Below are 16,020 nucleotides of genomic sequence, written 5' to 3'. Positions count from 1 at the left end.
AGAAAGGCGACGCTCATTATTATCATTATCCGTGTAAGCGGAACAAGTGCTACACATGCCCTTACACTTCCTCCCTTACCACCATTCAGGGCCCCAAACAGTCCTTCCAGGTGAGGCATCACTTCATCTGTGAGTCGACTGGAGTGATATACTGCGTCCGGTGCTCCCGATGTGGCCTTTTATATATTGGTGAGACCCGACGCAGACTGGGAGACCGCTTTGCTGAACATCTACGCTCTGTCCGCCAGAGAAAGCAGGATCTCCCAGTGGCCACACATTTTAATTCCACATCCCATTCCCATTCTGACATGTCTATCCACGGCCTCCTCTGCTGTAAAGATGAAGCCACACTCAGGTTGGAGGAACAACACCTTATATTCCATCTGGGTAGCCTCCAACCTGATGGCATGAACATCGACTTCTCTAACTTCCGCTAAGGCCCCATCTCCCCCTCGTACCCCATCTGTTACTCATTTTTATGCACACATTCTTTCTCTCACTCTCCTTTTTCTCCCTCTGTCCCTCTGAATATACCTCTTGCCCATCCTCTGGGTCACCCCCCCACCTTGTCTTTCTTCCCGGACCTCCTGTCCCATGATCCTCTCGTATCCCCTTTTGCCTATCACCTGTCCAGCTCTCAGCTCTATCCCTCCCCCTCCTGCTTTCTCTTATCATTTTGCATCTCCCCCTCCCCCTCCAGCTTTCAAATCCCTTACTCACTCTTCCTTCAGTTAGTCCTGACGAAGGGTCTCGGCCTGAAACGTCGACTGCGCCTCTTCCTATAGATGCTGCTTGGCCTGCTGCGTTCACCAGCAACTTTGATGTGTGTTGCTCATTATTAAGGACCTTCTTCTCATTGTTACCGTCAGGAAGGAGTTACAGAAGCCTGAAGGCACACACTCAGCGATTCAGAAACAGCTCTTACCCCTCTGCCATCTGATTCCCAATTGGACACTGAACCCATGAATACTACTTTTTAAAACTATATATCATTTCTGTTTTTGCACTATTTTAATCTATTTAACATACATATATTTACTTAATTTGATTACTTATTTATTTTTTCTTTCTATATTTTCATGTATTGCATTGTACTGCTGTTGATAAGTTAACAAACTTCAAGACGCATGCCAGTGATAATAAACCTGATTTGTGATTTTGTGCAAATGGATAAAAAGGTCATCAGCTGTCAAATCCACAGCACAACACTGCCATCCAGTGGCAAAGAAAATATCTGCATCATAAAACAACCACAGTCACAGCCTCTGCTGAGGGAAACGGCGGGTTGAATTGAGCTGGATTTAGAGAGCTGAATAAGGTGGATCAAGGCAGCGAGATACTCCCTCAGGTAGTGGGCAAGTGAGGAGAACGAGCAGCCACTTCTAAACTGACCAATATCTGTGTCAATCTCTACAGCTCTTTTCAAACTAATGATCTGCTGAGGATCAGCATTCCTGAAGGCAGCTCCCATATCCAGAACGCTTATCACAGCATCACGTTTGCTCTGCGAGTGTAGGTGATGCTCAGCTGCTTCACAGAAGGCACTGCCTGCCTGTAGCCCTCCAGGACAGCGCAGATGCAGGACAGGGGGATGGAATGATTATAAAACTCTAAGATACAGGATCAGGGAGAATGCCAATGTGGGTAAAAGTGGTGGGATGAAAGGGAAGAGAGAGACGGCAGACAGAGGCGAAAGTGAGACTGAGTGATGAGGGGGTGGAGAGAGAGGGAAGAGGTTTGTCAGGTGAGATTGATGGGAGTGATCAGGAATCATAGAGCCATAGAACACGACAGCACAGAAACAGGCCCCTTGGCCCATCTAGTCCATGCTGAATTATTAATCTGCCAAGTCTCATCCACCTGCAACCAAACCATGGCCCTCCATTCTGTTCCCATTCATGTACCGGGTATCCAAATTGCTGATAAATGATGAAATCAAACCCACATCCTATCGGGCGGGGGGGGGGGGGGCGCGCTGAGAGCGGACCCAAATGCAAGACACAGACTCTGAAGTACAAGGAACAGGACTAGGTGTGTCACACCCACCACTTGCAGTGGCAGCTCGTTCCACACTCTCATCACCCCCTGAGTGAAGAAGTTCCCCTTAAACATTTCACCTTTCACCCTTAATCCATGACCTCTTGTTCTAGTCTCACCCAACCTCCGCAGAAATAGCCTGCTTGTATTTACCCTATCTGTACCCCTCAATTCTGGATACCCCTTATCAAACCCAAACTTAATCACGGGACAATTGACAATGGCCACCTGGTACACTCTGGAATGTGGGAGGAACCCAGATCACCCATAGGACATTCCCCAGGGAGGATGTACAGACACCTTCCAGAGGATGCAGGGTTTGAACTCCAACACATTGGGCTAACCACAGTGCTACCACAGTGCACAAATATTTTTCACTCCACTGAACTAGGGTGGAAGTGAGTTATCCTGGACTTGGAGGGAGTCCCTGGAAAATGTGAAGTTACTATTCGCCTTTTAATACTAGCATATTAAACATCTTCCCATATAGCACAATGATATTCACAATGTTTAAACTTCTTCTGCAGCCTCTCTAAAGCCTCGACATCTTTCCTATATTGGGGCAACTCCAGAATTGTATGATGAAATGCTCCAGATGCAGCCAATCTAGGGTTTTATAAAGTTGCAACCTAACTTCCTGACATTTGAACCCAATGCCTCGAGAATAAAGGCAAGCATGCCATATGCATTAACCATCCTAGTCACTTTCAGGGAGCTATGAACTTGGACTCCAAAATCCCTCTGCTCATCAACACACAAGGGTCTTGCCCTTAACACTGTACTACCTCTTTACATTTGGTCGGGTTAAACAACATCGGCCATTTCTCTGCCCGTATCTGCAACTGAAGTATATCCCGCTGTGTGAAGTTGCATTTCTGCCATTATAACAGTGACCTCTAAAAGTCCTTCACTGGCTGTGCAGTGCTTTGGAATTATTGAAGATGACAAAACATGCTTTAAGATTGGAAGTTTCCCACCCTCCCTCCCCCCACAGTATCCCATTTAGTTTTGGTTCTCTGTACATGAAATCTTGAATCAAAAGCAGAAATGACAAATGCAAACCAGTTTTGCAGCCAGGAACTGAGAACCTACCGTCCTCACGGGAAGCACTTTGTCCAGATCATTCAAAGTGATGTTTCGGTCCTCTTCAAACTTCCCTCTTACCATTCTGCACAAATAAAAGATAAATAACAGCATTAGGCAGCATCCACTGTACAAGGGTAAGTCTGATATTCAAGGAAAAAGATTGTGCTACTCTGTATTCCCCTGGTGATTAACAGACCCCAACACTGACAACAAAACAACTCTCCAAATTTGCATACTAGAATATACAGTGGATTCAGTTAATTGGGCCAGCTTATCTGGGTCAACTCTTAAAGAACAGAAACTAATCAAAAAATAGCGAGAATTCCCTTTGTTTACTTGGCACTCTCTGCTGAATAGCTTCTAACTAGCTTCCGTCGTGTGCACTTGTGTGGCTGTTAGACACTACACCATGCTTAGACCAAACAATTTTTTTTAATAGTACCAGTTGCGTGTATTTGTGTTCAAAAAGCAGTGACTTTTGTTTAGAATTAGATTAGAATTTATTTAAATTTTACATCCATCCTACAACATGAGGGAGTAAAATGCTCTGCATTATGACTCCATTGCAATGGACAGACAAGTGAATTTAAAAGTCTAATGGCTTGTAGAAAAAGGCTGTCTTGTAGCCCGTTGGTCCTGGCTTTAATGCTGTGGTACCGTTTGCCAGACGGAAGCAGCTGAAACAGTTTACGGTTGGGGTGACTGGTATCCCCGATGATCTTTCAGACCTTCTTTCTGTACCTGCTGCTATAAATGTCCTCAATGGAGGGAATTTCACATCCACAGATGCGCTGGGCTGTTCATACCACTCACTGCAGTGCCCAGCGATCAAGGTTGGGGCAGTTCCTGTACCAGGCAGTGATACAGCCAGTCAGGATGCTCTCAATGGTGCCACTGTAGAAGGTCTTGAGAATTTGGGGGCTCGTGCCAGACTTCTTCCGTAACCTGAAGTGGAAGAGACGCTGTTGTGCTTTTTTTTTTGCCACAAAGCCGGTGTGTACAGTCCAGGTGAGATCAGTGATGTGTGTCCTGAGGAACTTGAAACTACTCACCCTCTCAACTGCGGAACTGTAATCCACGATCAGCACTTTTGCTTTTTTGGACATTGAGGGAGAGATTGTTATCCTGGCATCACTGTGTCAGGGTGTCAACCTCTCCTCTGTAGGCTGTCTCATTACTGTTAGAAATAAGGCCAACCAAAGTCCTGTCATCTGCGAATTTGATCAGCAGATCAGAGCTGTGCGTGGAAGCACAGTCGTGGGTGCAAAGGGAGTGGAGGAGGGGACTCAGGACACAACCCTGGGGGGCACCTGTGTTGAGGGGCAGAGGTGAGGGAGCACAGCCTTACCACCTATTGGCAATCCAGGATCCAGCTGCACAGGGCGGGGTACAGGCCGAGGTCTCTGAGCTTCCTGTCAAGTCTGGAGGGAATGATGGTGTTGAATACTGAACTGTAGTCCAAGAACAGCATTCTACCGTATGCATCCCTCTTCTCCAGGTCAGTGAGGACGGCGTGTAGTGCTGTGGTTTTGGCATCATTAGTAGATAGTTCCGTCAGTAGATGAGTTGTAGGGGGTCCGGCATGCTGCAGATGTAGTCCTTAACCAGCCTCTCAGGGCATTTACTTACAATTGAGTTGAGTGCAACAGGGCACCAATCATTTAGGCATGCTACCTTGGTTTTCTTATGTACAGGGACAATGATGGACGATTTGTAACAGCAGGGCACTACACACTCTGCGAAGATAGATTAAGAATGTCTGTAAAAACACTAGGCAGCTGTTCAGCACAATTTGAGGATGCACCCTGGGGTGCCGTCCGGCTCCACTGTCTTGTGGCTGACACGTCGGAATGTTCTGCATACCTCAGCCTCAGAGATGACCAGGGTGCAGGTCTCACCGGCGATTCCCCTCGGGGATTCAGTCCTATCAAGCTTGAATTGAGCGTAAAAACATTTAGCTCGTCCAGGAGCAAGGCGGCCATGTTGGCTGTACTGCTGCGTTTCCTCCTGAAGCCTGCGATGGTGTGCAGTCCTTGCCATACGCTGCATGTGTCATTGTTGCAGAGTTGTGATTGGAATTTGTCCATGTTGCTGATTGGCCACTTTGATGACTCTACGTAAATCATAGTGGGATCTCCTGAGCTCCTGTTGGTCTCCAGAGGCAAAGGCTTTATCCCCAGGTGACCTCCCAAGTGATGCTATCAACACAGTCTTGTAACATTTTGAGTCTGATTGGTTGGACCAGCAGTAGTTAGTTTTCACTATGGCCGCTTCTTGCTTCAATTTCTGCCCGTAGGCAGGCAGGACCAAGATGGGGCAATAGTCAGACTCTCCAAACGGAGGGCGGAGAAGTGCTTTGTAGGTGTTATGGAAGGGAGAGTAGCAGTGGCCGAGTATGCTTCCTCCCAGTGTGCTCACCTTGATGTGTTGGCAGAACTTCAAGTAAGCTCTGGTCAGTGACCCTTGGTTAAGGTCTCCAGCGATGATGAAAGCAGCTTCTGGGTGTGTGGTTATACGGATATTGATGGTTTCGCAAAGTTCATTTGGAGCCCGTTCGGTATCAGTCTGTGGTAGGATGTACACAGCTGTAATAACAACAGAGGTAAATTCTCTAGGCAGCCAGAAAGGTTGACAGAGCAGCACAAAGTACTCCAGATCCGGAGAGCAAAGGGATTTGAGGGTGTACGCACTACCTGGGTCACACCAACTATTGTTCACCATGAAACATAATCCCCCACCTTTACTTCCCCCAGAGGGGTCTTTAGACTTGTCCACTTGGAACACAGAGAATCCGATGGGTTCGATGCCTGGTCTGGTATCTCCTCCAGCCACCAGGTTTTGGTAAAGCATAAGATGTTACAGTGCTGTGTTTCCCCATTGGTGGGAGATTCTGGCTCTCAGCTCACACAGCTTGTTGTCCAGGGACTGTACGTTGGCCAGGAGTATGCTTGGGAACAGCAGTCAATTTGCGCGCCATCTTAACCTGTGTTGGCACGTGGCCAAGTGGTTAAGGCATCGGTCTAGTGATCTGAAGGTTGCTAGTTCGAGCCTCAGCTGAGGCCATAGTCATAGTCATACTTGATTGATCCCGAGGGAAATTGGGTTTTGTTACAGTTGCACCAACCAAGAACCAAGAACAGAGTATAAACATAGCAATATAAAACCATAAATAATTAAGTAATAATATGTAAGTTATGCCAGATAGAAATAAGTCCAGGGTCAGCCTATTGGCTCAGGCTGTCTGACCCTTCAAGGGAGGAGTTGTAAAGTTTGATGGCCACAGGCAGGAATGACTTCCTATGACGCTCAGTATTGCATTTCCGTGGAATGAGTCTCTGGCTGAATGTACTCCTGTGCCCAACCAGTATATTATGTAGTGGATGGGAGACATTGTCCAAGATTGCATGCAACTTAGACAGCATCCTCTTTTCAGACACCATCATGAGAGAGTCCAGTTCCACCCCCACAACATCACCGGCCTTACGAATGAGTTTGTTGATTCTGTTGGTGTCTGCTACCCCCAGCCTGCTGCCCCAGCACACAACAGCAAACATGATAGCACTGGCCACCACAGACTCGTAGAACATCCTCAGCATCGTCCGGCAGATGTTAAAGGACCTCATTCTCCTCAGGAAATAGAGACGGCTCTGACCCTTCTTGTAGACAGCCTCAGTGTTCTTTGACCAGTCCAGTTTATTGTCAATTCGTATCCCCAGGTATTTGTAATCCTGGGTAGCGTGTTGTATCCTTGAGCAAGGCACTTAACCACACATTGCTCTGCGACAACACTGATGCCAAGCTGTATCGGCCCTAGTTTCCTTCCCTTGGACAACATCGGTGGCGTGGAGAGGGGAGACTTGCAGCATGGGCAACTGCCGGTCTTCCACACAACCTTGCCCAGGCCTGCGCCCTGGAAACCTTCCAAGGCACAAATCCATGGTCTCACAAGACTAACAGATGCCTATTAACCTAACCACGCCGACTCTTCTTTCTTGTCTTCAGCGACACTTCCTCAGTAATGCCGGTGTGGTGAATGAACCTCCCCTCATTCATGCGAGCAGGGGTCCCAGTGGTAGAGAGGCAGCACATTATGACTGAATGCCGTCTTTCCGATGTTCAAAAGAGTATAAGAAGCTCAGAAAGAAGTAGAGAGAAAAACAGAAAATTACAATGTCAATTCAGAGTACATGACACGGCTGCTGTACATGGCGTAGTTGGCAAGAAATAAGCAGTAAGACAATTCAGAACTGTTTTGCTCACTGTGGCTTGCAGATGCCAGAAATGGCCAGAGTGAAAATTAAACTACTTCATTACTTCAAAAAGTTAGGACCTACAAAGAATTTGAAGATATTGACAATCATCTTGAATGCTACAATGAAAATGAAGATTTGGCAGATGCAATCACAAAACAAAAGGCATGAAGGCATCTATTATCTGCACTAATTTTGTTCATTTACAGTCAATCAAAAGAATACAGCAGCGTACAATCGATGAATTCCTCCATCAATAAATATGAGGAAGTAATACACAGTTTTATAGTAGTATAGTCGTTTTCTTTGTATACCTTTTCACTATTTCCATGAAACTTGGTCTAATTGGGCAGCCATTTAATTAGGCCAAGCTGTACCAATCCCAATGTGCCCCAATGAACAGGAATCCACCGTACTACTGTTTCACTTTTAATTCCCTCAAGTCTGCAGTTTAATTCTTTCTTCCACTGTTTATTCAGTTCCACTGCTGCAGTGCATCAGGACATCTGACTGACACTCTAGGAAATGGATAATTATTGTTTAATTCTGGCTTGGTCTCTACAGGGCTGTCTAACAGGAGTGTCAGGGCAGGAACCGTTTTCTAAACTGGAAGGCAATCTTTCAATATACATCAGAAATAATGACAGACTTGAGCTGTCACAAAATGTTTCTTTTGCAACAGTTCCTTCCTCCTCCAAACAGGCTTACACAGCAACCTATCAATCAGATTCAGAATCATGTTTATTGTCACTGACATATGTCCTGAAATTTGTTGTTTTACAGCAGTACAGTGCAATACAAAATAATTACTATAAATTACAATATAAAACATATAGAAAAGATTAAGTAGTAAAAATAGAAAGCAAAATAGTGAAGTAGTGTCATGTGTTCGTTGTCTGATGGCGGTGGGTAAGGAAGTTGAGTGTGGGTCTTCAGGCTCCTGTACCTCCTTCCTGATGGCAGCCATGAGAAGAGGGCACGTCCTGAGCAAAGGGGGTCCTCAGTGATGAACGCTGCCTTCTGGAGGCATCGCCTTTTGAAGAATTCCTTGATGCTAGGGAGTCCAGTGGGCACAACGATGCTGGCTGAGTTTACAAGTTTTCTTCAAGCTCCTGTGCCTCGAAGGCTAAAGCCTGCTGGCCCAGCGTGGCGCACATTCCATGTGTGGGTGAGAGGGGAGGCAGGCTGGTTTTGGTGCTGCTGTCCCAAGTGATGTGGACATGCTCTGTTGGTGCCGGAATGTGCGGTGACACGTGTGGCCTGCCCCCAGCACATCCTTAAGTTGTGTTGGTTGTTAACTGGAAGGACGCATTTCACTGTGTGTTTGAATGTACATGTGATAACGAATCGGAAGCTGAATCCCCCTGATGGTAATAATGAGGATGGGGCGTCTGGTGAGGTGGGGCTCCTGACCGGTAGATGCTACCTTTAATAATCAATTCCACCAGATTAAGACAAAACATACACGCAGTGGCCACTTTATTAGGTACACCAGCACACCTGTTTGTTAATACAAATATCATCAATCAATCATTTTGCAGCAACTCAATGCCTAAGAGCATGCAGACATGGTCAAGAGGTTCAGTTGTGGTACATTTTTTTTTCTTGCTGGCGGTTTGATGTTTATCTTTAGAAGCTTTTTGTATGACGCATGGCTCCGGGGTTGAACACTTAATGGTTTTCTTCTCTCACTTTTCTTTGCTTTAGTAGGATTTTTTTTCCCTCTTTGTTTTTGTCACCAAAAATTTTTTTCAATCTTTAAAACAATGTTTTTTTTTCTCTTGAGACATTGTAAGTGTTGCCTACTTTGATGTACTCTTGTTAATTTTGGATAATAATAATAAAATGATTTGAAAAGAAAGAAAGAGGTTCAGTTGTTGTTCAGACCAAACATCAGAATGGGGAAGAAATGTGACTTTGTCCCTGGAATGATTGTTGGTGCCAGATAGGGTAGTTTGAGTATCTCAGAAACGGCTGATCCCCTGGGATTTTCACACAACAGTCTCTAGAGTTTACAGAGAATGGTATGAGAAACAAAAAGCATTCAATGAGCAGCAGTTTCGTGGGTGAAAATTCCTTGTTACTGATAAGGTCAGAGAATAGCCAGACTGGTTCAAGTTGGCAGAAAGGCGACAGTAACTCAAATAACCATGCCTCACAACAGTGGTGTGCAGAAGAACATCTCTGAGCACACAACACATCAAACCTTTAAGTGGATGGGCTACAGCAGTAGAAGACCACACCAGGTTCCATTCTTGTATGTAATAATGTGGCCACTGTGAGCATATTGTACTTGTCTAAGAATTGGAAGCATTTTCAGTGTAACGTATAGGGCCAGATAGTGAAGGGTAAACCCTTGCTTACATTGAAGATCGCTGCACGTGGATTGGGAAGTACAGTACAATGGTCTAAAGCAGGGCTTACCAACCTGGGCTCCACGGACCCCTCCCCTTACGTAATGATATTGGTTGGTCCATGGCATAAAACAGGTTGGAGACCCCTGCTCTAAAGCATCTGAATCAGAATCAGGTTTAATATCACTGGCATAATTTGTGAAGTATGTTATTTTGCTGTAGCAGTACATTGCAATACATAATAACTACATACAGTGGCATGCAAAAGTTTGGGCACCTCGGTCAAAATTTCTGTTACTGTGAATAGCTAAGTGAGTAAGATGAACTGATTTCCAAAAGGCATTAAGTTAAAGATGACACATTACTTTAATATTTTAAGCAAGAAAACTTTTTTATTTCCATCTTTTACAGTTTCAAAATAACAAAAAAGGAAAAGGGCCTGAAGCAAAAGTTTGGGCACCCTGCATGGCCAGTACTTAGTAACACCCCTTTTGGCAAGTATCACAGCTTGTAAGCGCTTTCTGTAGCTAGCTAAGTGTCTTTCAATTCTTGTTTGGGGGATTTTCGCCCATTCTTCCTTGCAAAAGGCTTCTAGTTCTGTGAGATTCTTGGGCCGTCTTGCATGCACTGCTCTTTTGAGGTCTATCCACAGATCTTTGATGACGTTTAGGTCGGGGGACTGTGAGGGCCATGGCAAAACTTTCAGCTTGCACCTCTTGAGGTAATCCATTGTGGATTTTGAAGTGTGTTTAGGATCATTATCCTGTTGTAGAAGCTATCCTCATTTCACCTTCAGCTTTTTTACAGATGGTGTGATGTTTGCTTCCAGAATTTTCTGGTATTTAATTGAATTCATTCTTCCCTCTACCAGTGAAATGTTCCCCGTGCCACTGGCTGCAACACAAGCCCAAAGCATGATCGATCCACCCCCATGCTTAACAGTTGGAGAGGTGTCTTTTCATGAAATTCTGCACCCTTTTTTCTCCAAACTTACCTTTGCTCATTGAGGCCAAAAACTTCTATTTTAACTTCATCAGTCCACAGGACTTGTTTCCAAAATGCAACAGGCTTGTTTACATGGTCCTTAGCAAACTTCTGACGCTGAATTTTGTGGTGAGGATGCAGGAAAAGTTTTCTTCTTATGATTCTTCCATGAAGGTCATATTTGTGCAGGTGTCGCTGCACTGTAGAACAGTTCACCACCACTCCAGAGCCTGCTAAATCTTCCTGAAGGTCTTTTGCAGTCAAACGGGGGTTTTGATTTGCCTTTCTAGCAATCCTACGAGCAGTTCTCTCGGAAAGTTTTCTTGGTGTTCCAGACCTCAACTTGACCTCCACCATTCCTGTTAACTGCCATTTCTTAATTACATTATGAACTGAGGAAACGGCTACCTGAAAACGCTTTGTTATCTTCTTATAGCCTTCTCCTGCCTTGTGGGCATCATTTATTTTAATTTTCAGAGTGCTAGGCAGCTGCTTAGAGGAGCCCATGGCTGCTGATTGTTGGGACAAGGTTTGAGAAGTCAGAGTATTTATAAAGCTTTGAAATTTGCATCACCTGGCCTTTCCTAATAATGATTGTGAAGCCATAGCCTGAACAAGCTAATTAAGGTCTGAGACCTTGGTAAAAGTTATCTGAGAGCTCAAGTCTCTTGGGGTGCCCAAACTTTAGCATGGTGCTCCTTTCCTTTTTTCCCCACTCTAAGATTGTACAAAACAAAAACTATACACTAATCTTGCTTAAAATGTTGAAAAGAATGTTTCATCTTTAACTTTATGACTCTTGGAGATCAGTTCATCTTCTACTCACTTAACTATTCACAGGAACAGAAATTTTGACCAGGGGTGCCCAAACTTTTGCAAGCCACTGTGTGTGTGTGTGTGTGTGTGTGTGTGTGTGTGTGTGTGTGTGTGTGTGTGTGTGTGTGTGTGTGTGTGTGTGTGTATGTATATATATATATATATAGACACACACACACATCATTTTCTCGGTAGCTCTGGGTTTTTATGGGATCTGGTTTGCCTGCCCATTCCCAACGCTCCTCGTTTCACAGCTGGGCTTGGGACTAGTCCCCCCATGATGGAGCAGGCAGAGTTTACAGCTTTCTGCTGCTATTTTCGATCCTGTGCAGTGGTCTCTCCATACCAGACAGTGATGCTCCATATGCATGGGGCAGAACTTCTCTCCCTACATATGGGTTCATTGCAGCACGTACAACATTACTCACTCGGAAAGAGTGCCTGTGCACATACTAACCCACGAGGAAGAGAACTGGTGACATGAAGAAACAGCAGCTTAACACAACAGAGTTGTGTAGATAAAGGGAAAACGACATCTGTGTGGGTCATCACACTCGTTTTATCAACAAACAGGTAATGTATTAGTGGGCTGGAGAAATAAAGCTGTTCATTCAGTAGAATCAGATTAAGCATGGAATGCCATTTTCTTTCTTGAAAATTCCGAGCAGAGAACGATTAACGATCTCAGAGAGATCTGTATAGCTCCCAGAGTAAGACTACTACATGTTTAGTGATCACAAAACCATTTGTTTATTTTACACATTAAAATGGAATAAGCTGACCCTTTAACCTACTCTGAGATCAATCTAACCCTTCCCTCCTACACAGCACTCCATTTTTCTGTCATCCACGTGACTAAGAGTCTCTTAAATATCCCTAATGTATCTGCACCTCTGTAGGATGTTCCATGCACCCACCAAGGTGGAGGGAGTCTAAAACTGGATGGATAAGGGGAGGGCAATTTAAAGGGGATATGTGGCAGTTTAGAGGGGGGCAATGTGGCAATTTAGAGGGGGGCAATGTGCAATTTAGAGGGGGGTATGTGGCAATTTAGAGGGGGGTATGTGGCAATTTAGAGGGGGGTATGTGGCAATTTAAGAGGGGGGATATGTGGCAATTTAAGAGGGGGGATATGTGGCAATTTAGAGGGGGTATGTGGCAATTTAGAGGTGGGTATGTGGAGCAAGCTGCCAGAAGAAACCAGAGAAACAACATTTAAAAGACACCTGGACAGGTACGTGGATTCATCGGGGGGATATGCACCAAATATCAGCAAATGGACTGACTCGGGAAGACAACTTGAATCAAAATCAAGTTTAGTATCACTGGCAGAAATCTGATGGAAGAAGAAGCTGTTCCTGACACGTTGACTGTGTGTCTTCAGGCTCCTGTACCTCCTCCTTGGTAGTAGCAATGAGAAGAGGGCACGTCCTGGGTGCTCAGTGCATGAGTTGGCTCTGTGCTCCATGACTCTATCCCAGGAATGCGACAGATCCCAACCTCCGCCTAGATTCTAAAAGTCCTTCTTCAATGTTAACAACCTGTGCCTGTGTTAAATTTGAATCCAATTCCTGTAGATAACGGATGGAGGTCAGAAGAGCGGTGTTCTTGTGAACGAATCAGTCCATAGAAATGGACTAGAGTGCTGCTCTCTGCTATCAAACCTATCAGTTACTCATGGGCAACCACCGCAAGAACACCAGCATAACGATTTTTAAAAGTAGTCCATAAGACTTACGACATCCTTCTGTTCTACGACTGTGCCCTCTGGTCCCAGACTCCCCCACTATAGGAAACACCCTCTCTAGATCCACTCTGTAGAGGCCTTTCAATATTGGGTAAGTTTCAATGAGATTCCCCCTTCTAAACGCCAGTGAATACAGGCCCCAGAGCCATCAACTGCTGCTCATGTTAACCCTTTTGTTCTCGCGGTCATTGTCATGTACCTCTGAACCCTGGTCACTCTAGCTAACCAGACATCCGAGAATGAATAAACATAGGTTGCAACTTACCACGGGCAGTAGCACCTCCCATTTGTGCTGGGACACGGGGAACTGCCAAGATCAAAGGGAGTGGTCCGCCATAGTCTGCACGTGTGCTCCCTCAGCCATGCACAACTTACACCTTCCAAGAGGCAAGGCCAAGGTCATCCAACTGGAAAAAACGTCAGTAATCCCCCTTTTCACACGTGGAGAAGTGATACTTACCCTTCTCGCTCAATGTGAGGGAGGGACTTGGAAGCGTTTTGGAAATGCCTTCGATGAAACGAGCTGGTGAAATGTAATTTCTCAGGTTGTAGGTCCCATGTAGCTCCACTGCAAGAGAAAACCCGCAAACATTATAACCTACAGGGGAACAGACCGGTGTCTGGCTGTCTCCGGATCCAGAAGGAACTGGCCTAGACATGAGAAACTCCATTATTCACTCTGCTTTTCAGAATGGGTTGGTATATCCCAGGGGTGTGCAAAATGATACAGCGGCAAAACCTGAGCCTCTCAGGAGGTAAAGGTAGAGACAGATGCAGAGGAGTAAGGAGTTGACTAAGATATTATGGAGAGGGTCCAGAGAAGGTTCACGGGAATGATCCCAAGAATGAAAGGGTTAATATATGAGGAGCGTTTGATGGCCCTGGGCCTGTACTCACTAGAGTTTGGAAGAATGAGGAGAGGATCTTATTGAAATCTATTGAATATTGAAAAGCCAAGATAGAGTGGATGTTTAGATGTGTGAGAGTCTAGGACAAGAGGACACAGTCTCAGAATAAAAGGATGTTCCTTTAGAACAGAGATGAAGGGGAATTTCTTTAGCCACAGGGTGGTGAGTTTGTGAAATTCATTGCCACAGATGGCTGTGGAAGCCAAGTCCTTGGGTATATTGAAAGCAGAAGTTGATAGGTTCTTGATAGTCAGGGGATCAAATAATATGGGGAGAAGGCAGGAGAATGGTTTAGAGGGATAGTAAATCAGCCATGATGGAATGGCAGAGCAGACTCGATGAACCGAATGGCCTAATTCTGCTCCTACGTCTTACGGTCCGAACAAGTAGTTTTCCTTCCTTCTTCCTCATAGAAGTATCTAAGTGGAAATTGCAGGCAACAAAGGAACTAGTGACAGCGTGAGAAATACCAGATAGTATTAGTGAAGAGCAAGTGCTAGAGAAAATGGCCAATATCATTGGGGTGGGCCGGACAGAGAGCAGATACATCTGCAGTAATCTTCAAAACTTGCAGGTTTCTGGAACATGGCTGCTAGGAAGAAAGGCTACAAACAGAACACTGCTAGTCAAGCAAAGAAGAAAAGGACAGGCACCCGAGAAAGTGGAAATCAGAGCAACACACTCAAAATGCTGGGGGAGCCCAGCGGGTCAGGCAGCATCTACGGAAAAAAGTAAATAGTCAGCATTTCAGGTTATTCTCATTAGCAAGAAAATACAATATGCAAGAAATGTTGGAGTACAGAGGGGCCTAGAACACAAACATTTAACATTTGCGTACGATGAGCAATTAGGAAGACAAAAGTAGATTGGTCATTATTACAGCAGGAGGGTAATCATTTTCAGCAGCCGTATTTCATCCAAAAACCAAGTCAACTGATCAGAAACAAGATTCTGCAGATGCTGGAAATCCAGAGCAACACTCACAAAATGCCTGCGGAACTCAGCAGGTCAGACAGCATCGATGAAAATGAATAAACTGTTGATGTTTCGGGCCGAGACCTTTCCGCGGGACTGTTTCAACTGATCAGCATTATTTGGAAAACAAAAAATTCTGCAGATGCTGGAAATCTTGAGGAACTTAGCAGGTCAGGCAGCATCTATGCAAATAATGAACAGTTGAGGCCGACACCCTCCTCCAGGACAGGACAGGAAAGGAAAGGAAAGGAAGGGGTAAGAAGCTGGAATAAGAAGGTTGGGGTGAGAAGGGCAAAAGTATTGTGAGTATTGTTTGTATTTTTGTGGAGAATTTTTTGCTGAAACTATACAGGACTTGGCCGAGTCTGTAATCGGAATGACGTGCAGTTTTAACCCCATTACCCAAGAAAGGCCATTCATCCCCGAGAGATGTGCACTGAGAATCTACCAGACTGCTGAAATTAGAAAGTTAGCGACTGAGAGGAAGTCATGCAGGAAAAGCCGACAGTGGTGCTAGAAAGTTTGTCAACCCTTTAGAATTTTCTCCATTTCTGAATAAATATGACCTAAAATGTGATCAGATCTTCACACAAGTCCTACAACTAGATGAAGAGAACCCAGTTGGGTTTATAAGCTCCCAATGGCCTACATTTCAAAAGCCTCTGACAACCAAGTCCAGCTCCTGGCCTTCATGTGTGGCTTAGATAGTAAGTCAGGTGGAGCCATTTCTACTGACAGGAGAAAGGGGCAAAGGTGGGTTACTGGCAACCTTGAAAACAGTCGCTCTGGGCAGATGGGGCTCGTCAGCCGTGGTTGGCAACTCAGCTAGGAGAAGGGAAACTGATTTCAAAGCTCCGCTGCCT

At 45.1% G+C, this 16,020-nt stretch overlaps 1 protein-coding gene across 4 annotated transcripts in view; it reads right to left on the bottom strand.

Moving 5' to 3' along the window:
• The window catches only part of ctif (CBP80/20-dependent translation initiation factor), a 233,910-nt gene that overhangs the window by 107,135 nt on the left and 110,755 nt on the right, over nt 1-16,020 (bottom strand). For 3 of the 4 annotated variants that reach the window (XM_063042593.1, XM_063042592.1, XM_063042594.1), the window contains 2 exons: nt 13,735-13,842; nt 3,130-3,205 (listed from right to left, as the gene is read on the bottom strand). In XM_063042593.1, coding sequence (XP_062898663.1) covers nt 3,130-3,205; nt 13,735-13,842 — 184 coding nt within the window. The remainder of the gene's footprint in view (nt 1-3,129; nt 3,206-13,734; nt 13,843-16,020) is intronic. The other variant, XM_063042595.1, reaches the window with a different exon arrangement.

The sequence above is a fragment of the Mobula hypostoma genome, chromosome 3, assembly GCF_963921235.1.
Source record: "Mobula hypostoma chromosome 3, sMobHyp1.1, whole genome shotgun sequence".
Classification (NCBI taxonomy): Eukaryota; Metazoa; Chordata; class Chondrichthyes; order Myliobatiformes; family Myliobatidae; genus Mobula; species Mobula hypostoma.
Note: the sequence above shows the minus strand (reverse complement) of the source record. Positions and strands in the feature narration are given on the sequence as shown.